Source organism: Pangasianodon hypophthalmus, chromosome 14 (genome assembly GCF_027358585.1).
Source record: "Pangasianodon hypophthalmus isolate fPanHyp1 chromosome 14, fPanHyp1.pri, whole genome shotgun sequence".
Classification (NCBI taxonomy): domain Eukaryota; kingdom Metazoa; phylum Chordata; class Actinopteri; order Siluriformes; family Pangasiidae; genus Pangasianodon; species Pangasianodon hypophthalmus.
In genome coordinates, this window is record NC_069723.1 from 7,636,792 (window position 1) to 7,648,829 (window position 12,038).

Sequence of the window (12,038 nt, forward strand, 5' to 3'; positions counted from 1 at the left end):
CACTTAATTGGCTGGACGAAAGAAGAGACCTTCAAGATTTGTATTGAATACATTGAAGGTCTAGAAATGTAAGGAATAAAAAGGGTGTTTATTTTGGAAATGTAATTAATTAAGAGTACAGTCGTTCAGTTTCAGTACCTTCACACAGATTCATGACCTTCATTTAATATCTTGGTGCTACATTAAATTGTGCACACATTAACTATCAGCACATGATATAATAGGATGTGCTGGATCAAATGCTATTTTATAAACTCCTGAATATTGAATGTAGAAGCCATATTGTTAAGATTGCCATAGTGTTGCATAGTCTTCTCATTCATATTATCATTGTATTCATCTGTATTAATTTTAAATTTTAAATTTTGCTTTTATGTTATATGTTGTGTTTCACATTTGACAGCAAAGAAAAAAAATCTATTCGCTTCTTCAGTCAGCATTTTCTACGCCCCATTTTTTTGGCAAGACAAGTGTGTTTAAACGTGGTGATCTAGTTCAGTGGTTTACAAACGTTTTGTAGCCAAGCACCCCCTCAACTGTAAAATAAATTCCACTGACCCCCTCGGTATGGATTTTTAATATTATTTGAATACATATATATATATACATATATATATATATATATATATATATATATATATATATATATATATATATACATACATTTTTTTTTTCCAGAAATTTTCCCCAATAGAACACATTAGGCCTGTTGACTTCGGTGCTTGGACCCCTAAATATAATAACTGTGATAATGTGGGTTGTGATTTCTGCAACTGTAATAAAATCAAAAAAGGGGTCACGGACCTCCCGGGCTATACTTCCTGGACCCTACTTTGAGAAACACTGGTCAAGATGCTATTGAAAAACGCCATCTTTGATGCCATTTCTGGCTTTTACGCAGGAAAAATCTGGCAACCTTGAAGGCATGAAGTCCATGCAGGTGACTTGTGCAATCTGAATGGGGCACCCAGAAAATCGACTTAATCAAGTATTTAAACCTTACGGTAAGGATAATAAAACATCTCTGGAGAAGGAGCCTTCTGCTGTTCGGCTCACAAAGGACACATTTTTGCACTGCTAACGTTCAGAATGACAGAGAGGACTTTGGATGTGTGCTAAAGGGTTCATTTGACTTTGTTGTGCCTGTGAGAGCAGAAGCAGACTGAAGTGGACTAAAAGGTGATCGCTTGCACCAGCGCAGCCACAGCTCACAATGTGATGAACTTGGCCTGCAGGGGCTACTTCTGTTTAAACCCTGTGTTGTGCCCACAACAAATTATAGCCTGTTTGTGTCAGTGCTATTTTTCATGTGTAATTGCTTTTGTTCCAATCCCAGATGCACAATATTTATTATGAATATAATGTGTGTGCAATACATGGTTCTGCTAACATTTTATCCAATGAGCCTCCAGTTAGGTTGTAAGATGTCCGCATTAACAAGCTTAAACCTGCATGTACCCTGTGTGTGGGGCAGAGGGGGTTTTATTGCAAGGTTGCTGTCATGTGCAGGATCTAGAGAGTTTAAGAGAGTGTCCCCTTGGCCATTCATTACGGCTAAACCGCCTTTTTGTGTGGCTTATATTTGCATACTTGAACTGTCACAATAAGCTCAGGGCTACACATGTAATTTGATGAAATCTGTTCTGTTTCTGTCTAAAAGCTGTGCAGGCAAAATCTAATAAAGTGACCTATTTCCCTAGAACAAGAAGATTAAGCTGGTAAATACTACTGCTAATTGATGTATAGCAGCACTTACGGAAGAAGATGTGGAAATAATTTCTACTGCAGTAAAAGCCCTATCAGTGCAACACAAATATACGGATTCTTAATGTTTTTGTTCTCAGCTGTGCTCCTAGACTTGGTGGCCTTCTGAACTTTTCTGCAGTACTTTTAATGGTAACAAGTTTTTTTTTGTATCTAAATAGTGCAATGCAGTTTTAGTTTTTAGCTCCTTTTGAGAAGTTACCGAGCGAACCACATGGTTTTCCACACTGTGTCTTAGGAGTGGAGAGCGCACCGTCAGCAGGTTTTTTTTTTTTTTATTCCAGCAGTGATTTTCCTCTTCACTGAAGTGCTGTAGGTATTCTACATCCTATTGAAGTGAACATTCTCAAGCTACAAAGTAGAACCAATGGGGGAAAATCCATTCCTGAGAATATTTTTTGCTGATGCAGGTACAATGACCTTTAGCATTACTCACAGGGCTGGGATGTCGATTGACTAATCCATCTCCCTTATTATAAAATCTGACCAACTGCAATTTAGAATCGATCAATTAGCTGGCCGGAGGCGCTGTGTGTCATCTCATTAATGCGGTGGGACTGTCGTCTGCTGCCTCTTTTATAAAAGGCAAACAGTTGGTAATCGAACAGGTAGAAAACTGTCAGTTTGTAGAAAAACTCTTATGATCCTGTTGATCCTGAATTTTTACATTTTTTATTTTTATTTTTTTACCTTGGTTACATGTAAATTGACTAAACATTTTAAATATAAAAACAACCCTAACTATAGCTTAGCTCCTGGTTGGATGAATCCATTCACATTAGGGGATCAATAACTGACAAATACAAATGGTTTGAGCTATGCTATTGGTTATCAAAGTTAATTTACCAAATCATTTGAAATTTCAGTTGGTAGGTTGATTATTTGAGTTCTCAGAAACAATTTGGTATTGTACACTTCACATGCCTCTGAGGAACCACGTTAACCTTTTCCCTTTCTGCTCAGTAGCTGTCATGTGATAAGGGAGAACTAGCTAGGAGGTGAGCATTGTCAACACCCCATCCAGGGTGTAGTGCCTTTTCCAAATAGGTTTTAGCCAGATTTAAAAAACTCCTATCTCTCATGAAGTCATCTTAGAAGACTTGTCCAGTCTTCCAGTCTCCACTGCTACAGCCGCTCTATGAGTATAATGATCCTTGAATTCATGTGATAACTACCATCAATGTTGAAGTCCAGGGCAGTTTTAGTGGGTTCAGAGAGAGAGAGAGAGAGGAAGTGACCTTTTCACAGCTAGACATCGTGTATTTCTCGGATGTAGAGTAGGAGGCGGTGTGCATGATCTGTTCAGTAATGATGGAGGTCTTTGGTGATAGCAGGTACTAAGCTTGCCACAAACAGAAAACAGTCTTGGTGGACATGTTTGTGGAGACTTTTCAAGCCTTTCATGGGCAGCGAGGCAGACTGGTTGTCACGGTGAGGGTCTTTATTACCGCTTGCATGGTTTACAGCGGATGATGTGTATAGGGTAGGTTTCAGAGCAGAGAAAGAATCATCTGTCTCAGGGAAGGGGGAAATAGGCTAGAAGGCTATATCGAAAAAACCCTTCAGTTAAGAGATTATTTCAGAGAGAAATCAAAGATATAGACTAATTTGGAATTGGTAAAACCATGATTAGGCTTAGGTAGATCTTTAAAAGTGAACACGCTTTTGGAAAGGAGCTCGATTGTGATTGATAGGCTATTTTTCCAGTGCAAATAGACAATTGAAGTAAGCTTAACATGACACAATTTGAATATAACTGCAGTCTAAAAGGTATCTATGGGTTTAATAGCATTCGTCATTCAGTCACCAACATGGCACAGATTAATGGGGAAGAGATGCCAATGCCCTCTCCTATCACTAATAATACCATGATTACCGGTCAGTGATAGTACCTTATTAAAAGCTACAGTTTACTTAAGAATTTAATTTACATCATGCACTATAAGTGATTTCGAATGTGTATTCGACTGATTCATTAACATATAAACATAACGGTATTTCATATTTCATTAAAAAAACACTACTTGAGGGTAGGCTAATGATGACTTATTTTTATTTAACTAATATTACTGCTATTGCTACTGGCATATGTTGCCAGTTTATTAGTTACTTGATTGGTATGCCTGTAAACAAGCGTCTAAGTGTATACATCGGAAATACTATATTCACTGAGTTGACAGTTTATTAGGTATACCAGTCTAGTTAAACGTTAAACCTACAACTTATTTTATACTGGCCCAACTTTGATAAGTTCCTGTTAAATTTAAGTTTTGTTACTTTATAAATTAGGTAAGATTCTTCTCCTCAGTATGTACATATATATATATATATATATGTATATATATATATATATATATATATATATATATATGTATATATATATATATATATATATATATATATATATATATATATATATATATAACTTTAATATTGTTTAATATTAGTGTTAGGATATTAGAAATTGCAGCAATACAGCTAGCTAAATCTGATTTTTTAATGTAGTTCAAATTTGTTCATATTCGATTTTTAGGCTTGTCAGTTAATGGTTGCTTACTTGTCTAAATATTTTTGCCAAAAATTTACATCTTTAATGTACACTCACTGTCCACTTTAATAGGAACCTGTACACCTGCACATGCAGTTATCCAATCATTCAATCATGTGGCACAATGCATAAAATCATTCAGAGACAGGGCAAGAGCTTCATGTTCACATCATACACCAGAATGGGGAATAATATGATCTCTGTGACTTTAACCATGGTATGGTTGTTGGTACCAGATGGGCTGATTTGAGTATTTCAGAAACTGCTGATCTTCTGGGATTTCACACACAACAGTCTCTAGAGTTTATTCAGAATGGTGCCTGATTTTATGCCTTGTGCTGTTGCCACATGATAGAATGATTGGATAACTGCATAAATGTGCAGGTGTACAGGTGTTTCTAATAAAGTGGACGGTGGGTGTATGGTAAATTCATGAATTATTCTGGTGAAATGATCAATATTTGCTTCCTGTAAAATAACGTATGTTTTATTCAGCACCCTTTTTGTATGTCGGGTTGTGTCCAGGTGTCCACGGCGTGAGAGAGGAGCCCCAGTTTGTGACGGCCCGTGCAGGAGAGAGCGTAGTTCTGGGATGTGATGTGAGCCACCCCCTCAACGGCCAGCAGACCCCCTATGTGGTGGAGTGGTTCAAGTTTGGTGTGCCTATCCCTTTTTTCATCAACTTCCGCTTCTATCCTCCTCATGTGGATCCGGAGTATGCTGGTGAGTCCAGAAATCATTGCTCATAGTCAGTGAGTGCGATTGTACTGTATGTCCATTTGGACATTCTTTGGCTCAAGTTCATGCATTATTTTAAAAACCTGAATGTTCAAACTTGCATGTAACAAACATGCATTGTAATGCTAATAATGTGACATATATACATCAAGCAGACCTGCTTGGCCTGAATGTGCTAATGAGATTTAAAATCTGATCTAATGTCTTTTCTAATCAATAAGCTTTTAAAGCTTCAGGTTGATTTTTCCTACTAAGCATAAGCAATGTGAGATGCTCTATTCTAACCTGCCACTTGTTCCTGTTAAAAAATGCATAACACATTAATTATCCCACGTCTGCTGTTGGAGCTAGTAGAGAATCTCACACACACACACACACACACTCAGAGAGCTGTGAAAGACACACTTAGATCAGTGACATCAGCAATGTTGATATGCCAAACCTGGTGGCAGACGTGAAGAAAGTGTCCCATGAGCTGCGTGATTCTCTAAACTAGGGCATGTGAGCAGCTTGTACGTAATCTATCTCAGACTGAAGATTGAGGAGCGCTAGAAAGAGGAGGCAACATCATCGTTTATAAGGATGAGAATAAGATTTGTGTGAGATTGTGTGAATTTAACAAACAAATCAAAGATAGTATGAAAAGTGATTAGACACACTAATGGGCATTCGACTTTTCTCTCAGTTTGGTATTTAGCCAATTCCCACCAGCTAGCTATCTCTCCATTATCACACAACAGCTAGCAACCAGGGAAGGTGAATGCTAGGACTTTCTCCAAGACACATGAAGCCAGCCACTGTATCTTTTCTACCCTCTGTTCATGCTGCTTTGCAGAGCACCTGAACACTCAGGCGAAAGCGCTAACTGCCTTCTTCTACATACATGAGCTCACAGATTGGCTACTGTCACTGTGATTGACACGGGCGAAAGAGTATACCATCCCTCCCAGTCTTGGTGTCCTGGCCATGGATGGCTGTGACATTGTAGGGACTTGAACTTGTGATCTCCAGATGAGAGACCAAACACTTTCCTGCTGCATGGAAGCGAGTTTTAATCGGACAGTTCCCCCTTAGCATGATTCGAAATGAAAGCCCACCAGCAAATCTCCAGCTCACATAAAAATAAATAGATTTTTGGTGTGAAAACAGAGTAGTAAAAGAACTGATCATCTCACTATTTGGCTGCTTCTTCATCACATTTTAAATTAGAAATGAGGTCTCATGTTCAATTTCAGTTCTCCTGAAATGAGCCAATGCACATTCATTAAGCAATGAAGCATCTTTAGTGTGGTTACACACTACAGACAGTCAGACTGCAGCTCATTATGTCAGGTCATGTGGACCCCTATTCTTTAATAGTGGTAGTGGTAGTTCAATGGTTAAGATATTGGCCTGCTGATTGGAAGATTGTGAGTTCAAATCCCAGCACTGCCAAGCTGCTACTACTGGGCCCTTGAGCAAGGCCCTTAACCCTCAACTGCTCAGTTATATAAATGAGATTAAATGTAAGTTGCTCTGGATAAGAGTGATAGTGATAAGGGCCAATTGCCATAGCAACAATCAGTGGCATGAAATTTTATTTTTTTGTGATTTTTAGCCACCAGCTCTGTCCTAACATGCTGCCAGATGAAGTGTTTCAATATTTTGCTCTTGGGCATAGTTCATATCTTGCAGGGATATTTTTATCCATTTGTACTGACATGAAAAATATTTAGAATAAAAACATCTGGTCTGTACTTTCTAGGCTATTTTAAAATTCAAGCTGTGCTCTCTAAACCCCATGGGCGGCACCCACGCTGCGCTTACGAGGATTACTGCTTCTTTCGACTTAACTCATCAAAAGTGGGAAATCAGAGCTCAAAATTATGTCATTTTCGACCTTGATGTGAGAATAAATATGGATGCCTCTATGAAAGCTTGGTTTTTGTTAGAAACAGCTAACATTAGTGAAGTGAGTGCTCATGTTGTATTTACCTTCTCAAAACTGCAAACTGTATGACCAGTGTTACAGATTTAACCAGCTAATCTATCTGTATTTGACTGAAGCTCATAACTTGGATTTGACTAAAGCTCATAACTCATTCAAATAAAGTACATAACATGGATTTGACGTAAAGCTGGTAACTCAGATTCAAATAAAACTCATACCTTGGATTTGAGTAAAGGTTGAAACTTGGATTCAAATAAAGCTCATAACTCAGATTAAAGCTGATTAAAGCTTGTAAATCAGTTTTGTCTAAAACTCATAACTTGGGTTTTATTTTCAATGTTAAAATTATCACTCATAACAACTAATGATAATTTGTGCAGCAAAAGGTGTATAAATTGTACCTGTGTACTGCATCACTATCTAATAGTCTCAGAATGAGTCTAAAAATGTTTGTTCTTTGTGCACATGGATTTCTAGTTTCCTCAAAAACAGCATGCTGTTGTATTTTAGGAATATCCTACACATAACATGCAGCATCCCTCGGGACCATTGGTAATCGCTTCAGTTTTCATTTTACTTCACATCCCAAATGATTGCTTTGCCTCCTGCCACAACAGTGCATTAAGCATGGTTTTGATAGATGCATGAACTCTTTATAACTTGTTCTGAACACTTATTAGTGAAAGCAACCATAAATCATTAATTTCCACTGAGATCAGGCAAGAGTTGCTTATTGCTATACCTGTGTTACCAGGATGAGGAAAGTGAACCAGCCACAGGGAGAAAAAAAGATGCAGGATATAAAAGAGGAAAAAGGGGGAGTGATCGACCTGTCACAAAACAGAAACATATTAAGTGAGCCAAGAAGAATAAGATTTGTGTACGAGCAAAACTACAACAGTGCTTTTTCATTGTTTTTTAATCTTTAGTCTTTATAGTCTTGTTAAATCTGTCCAAAGGGTTTGCAGATTGTTTGCAGATGGTTGAGGCGGTCAGTAAAACCAGGGGTTAAATATCATAGCCGTTGATATCATGGAAATGTGATTAAAACAGTATATCTGTTTCTGTCCGAAGGGCTTGATTTAGGCCAAACCTAATTTCAGTTTTGGAATCAAAATGATAGCAAACTATCATCTGATTCTTTTCTGGCAGAGATATGTAACACTGTAAGGCCTTCAAATTAGTGAAATCAATATATTTTACTTTAATTATTTATGAAGTCCAAAAGTTAAAAACCCAGTCCTGAAAAACACTAGGGTGACAGAAAATGTGGACTGAAGACAGCAGTTTTTGGCTGTCAAATGTAATACGATGTAACAATGTAACACAAAAGCAAGAGAAAACTGAAAAATAAAAAAGACTATTACAATTAAACAGTATATGAATGAAAAGATGACAAGCACTGAACTCTAATAGGAGTCTTATATATTGTCACTGTATTGCTGCATACAGTCATGGTTGTAATTATCACATTAATCACTGCAAATCTGGTTTAACTTAACAATACGAATTCCGCAGTGATAAAATAGCACTTGATCCAGCGACGGATAATGAGACAATGGGCCCCTGGGAATGGACGCACACAAAATGCCCCTACATTGAATGTCATCAATAACAGAGGATTCCGCCTACAGAAAAGCAAAGTGATAAACACTCACTTTGAAGGAGTAATGATGATGTAATGATCTTCAGAGTTATTGTATAGTCAATTTCTTCAGTTTTTCAGGGAGGCTTTTGGAACTTTGTCTCTGGGTAGTTAATAAGAGCAACTTTATGTAGTGGCTCTGACTTTGGGGCGTCCTGACTCCTTGAACCCTTGGGCTTGCGCCTTCACCATTGACTTGATCCAGCACATTTTATTATTTTGCATTTTTTATTATGTTTTTTTTTATATTTATATTAAGTCTGTAGTTTTGTTTGAGGTCTGACTATTGATATGCACAGTTTCAGTATTAATTCCTCAGTGGGTGTGCTTAACTGAACTCCCGGCAAATGTATAAACTTTAACAACGTGAATGGAGGAAAACATTTTACAAAGATGATATAAAAGCATTTCTCTATAAAGCTGTGTGAAACGATTTTAAATCATTATTACCATCACCATTATGCCACAATATAATTAATTCTGTATTTCCATTGAAATTATCGTACCAGAGCTCAGCTCTGCTTGTTGTTCACCTGAACTGAAAGTGAAGGAGCTCCACTCTCTCTCCCCTCCAGTTTAACCCCTGAGGAAATGTAACTTGTGGTCAGGTGTGTTAAATTATTCATTACCACGCATACAGTAGGTCCCTATTTACATTTTACGTTGTGTCTACTTTGGCAAGTTAAAAACCTGCTGAGCCCAGTACCATGTCAGACACAAGAAAAATTTAAATAACTGCTTTAACTTAAAATACCTCTTGTGTAACATGAGCTGCATTATTAGGGTTAATTGGTTCAGCATGCCCTATCCATTCCAGTGAAATGAACGAAACCGGAAATGAACTATTCAGCTACTACCGCAGCATGTTTAATGTAATTTACCCACGGTTTCCTGCAGAAGTGATCTTCAGATATAAAGAGAGATCACTTTTGCTCCAAGCAGACCTTTGTGCTACAGTCCCTAAATTGCTGCATAGCAATCACAAATCTATGCCTAATTCCCAAGCCCTGGCGTGTGGATTATGTTCATTAAGCAGCTAAAAAGCTCGGCTCCTGCTCTTCAGCTTGCATTAAACAATGAGCAGGTACTGAAAATTTTCTCTAAGATAAACCAAGATGACAAGCTCAGAGAGCAATCGGGCTATAGTTAACAGTCAGGATGATGGGAAATGCACCTCTCAAGTAGTGGCTGAGATAATCTTTTTCATTTGCCAAGAGAGCATGGATTTGCTCTCTAACCCCGGTGCTGACGCCTCCCCTCATCAGCACTTTATCACCCTGTGCGAAAATAGATGTGTTTCTCCAAAGCTCTGATTTTATAAAAATCTCCTTTACTGCAAGGCTGCAGCCCCTCTTTCCCCATGGCATATTGATTTTCTGCTCTAGAAACCTGCAGTTTCCTCTCTCAGGTACTGCTTGTGATCCCAGGGCTATGATATCTACTGGTCGATACACCAGTGCTGTGAAGCATGAAGACTGGCCACACCGTCAATATGCTGATGTTTAATCTCAAGGAATGTCTTCCATCATGGAAATGAGAGATGGTCTCTCACTTGGTTACCAGGACATGGCTTCCAATGCAGTGAGAAGCATACCCCTCTGTAACGGCACAATGTACGATTTACACTATTTTACTCACTTATTGCTAATGAAAGTGTAACACGGGTTCCGCGATGCCACACAGTATGCCATTCAAGTAATCTACATTTGAATGTATACAGTTATGTGATAGCATTATAGGGTTAATATCAAAGATTGCTTTCGAAGTACTTGTGTTGCATTATTCAGTTCTCAGAAATATAAGTACACTATATGGCCAAAAGTATGTGGACACTTGACACCCGTATGTGCTTGTTGAACATCCCATTCCAAAACCATGGGCATTAATATGGAGTTGGCCCCCCTTTGCTGCTATAACAGCCTCCACTCTTCTGGGACGGCTTTCCACTAGATCTGGAATGTTGCTGTGGTGAACTGTGCTTATTCATTTCATGTGGGAAAGTTCCACATATGGGGGTTCTTGTCAGGCGTCCACATACTTTTGGCCACATAGTGTGCATAAACATCCTTGTCCTAGCTTGACATGCCATCTCTGGTCACTGGCACTGATACAATCCAAGATGATTGTGAGTGACATTATGATAAAATCCGGTGGATTGTTCTCATAGGGCTATATACGGAGTTGAGTTAAGTGCACTTAGTGAGGATTTAATACCAGCATGGCACACATTGCTATTCCAGATTCCACATTACAGCTGTGCTCTTCTACCATAGGTTTTAATCATGTTAATGTAATACTATAGTTATAGTTCCTGTCAGTGCCAACATCCTCGCGAGATTTCATAATGTAATTGGTACGTAGCATTTATAGTTTTGAAAGTCCACTCCATAATCAATGCTTATTTTGAGGAGCACATTTTTTATAGATATAGTTATGAATTAACTTAAATTAAGATGAGTGCTCTGTCAGCATATCCGTCAAAACCATGGTCAGATTTTCATTACACGAGCATCAAATGAACAAAAACATTGGTTTTATTATATTAATTAAACAACTCCTAAATCCAACTCCTACGTTAATTAAATGTCTAGCCTACATCCATCCATTAAATTGCACACACATATTTTAGATGATACATTTTAAATCATTTTGGCTGTCATATTGTTAGTTAGCATGGTATATTCAATAAGCTACGGTATCCAGACTTAATTTACTTATTGACTGTTCACAAGGCTCTTCTTTACACTGAACTCCATAGTCAGAGTTAGCATCATAACACAAATCCACATAACACAACAAAAAATCTATCATCTTGACATCAAAATTGCTAAATTGGCAGCTGAGAACTACTGGAATAATTCAATTTAATTTTACTTCGTAGCACTTTTAACAATAGATTTTGTCAGAAAGCAGCTTGAGCAGAAATCCAAATGGAGATTTAGATCCCTAATGAGCAAGCCAAGGTCGAGTGGCAAGGAAAAACTTCCTGAGAAGTCATGAGAAAGAGACCTTGAGGGGAACCAGACTCAAAAGGGAACCCATCCTGTTCTGACTGACACTCACTAATGTGATTATATAATTTATTACAGTATACAGTTATAACATAGAAAAGGCAAACAGCTCTAAGTTTGTTGAAAGTATGCTTAGTATGTGCATATTTTGTGAAAAAGACTTCATAAATGTTTATATGGGTTTAAGTTATTTGTCATGAAGTGCTTACGCCATGTAGCCCTATGAACAAAGTTGATTTTTAAAAAAAAACCTTTCCTTGTTATATAAATATATAGTTTATGTAAGGAATACAATCTAGCTGGTCATGATGCTATTGGAAAATAATCACCCACGCGGATTTCATTCGTTTCCAATAGCAGCACATCCTAAAGTGTTTTATTCTTTTATTCGTTTTATACCAC

The 12,038-nt window shown here is 37.7% G+C and overlaps 1 protein-coding gene across 8 annotated transcripts in view; it reads left to right on the plus strand.

The window, feature by feature from the left end:
* igsf9ba (immunoglobulin superfamily, member 9Ba) overlaps positions 1-12,038 on the plus strand; it is a 72,983-nt gene that overhangs the window by 11,838 nt on the left and 49,107 nt on the right. For all 8 annotated transcript variants that reach the window (XR_008303628.1, XM_026924655.3, XM_026924658.3 and 5 more), the window contains exon 2: positions 4,838-5,035. Coding sequence is in view for 7 of the 8 variants with exons in the window: in XM_026924655.3 (XP_026780456.2) it covers positions 4,838-5,035 (198 nt within the window). In the remaining variant the exon portion in view is untranslated. The remainder of the gene's footprint in view (positions 1-4,837; positions 5,036-12,038) is intronic.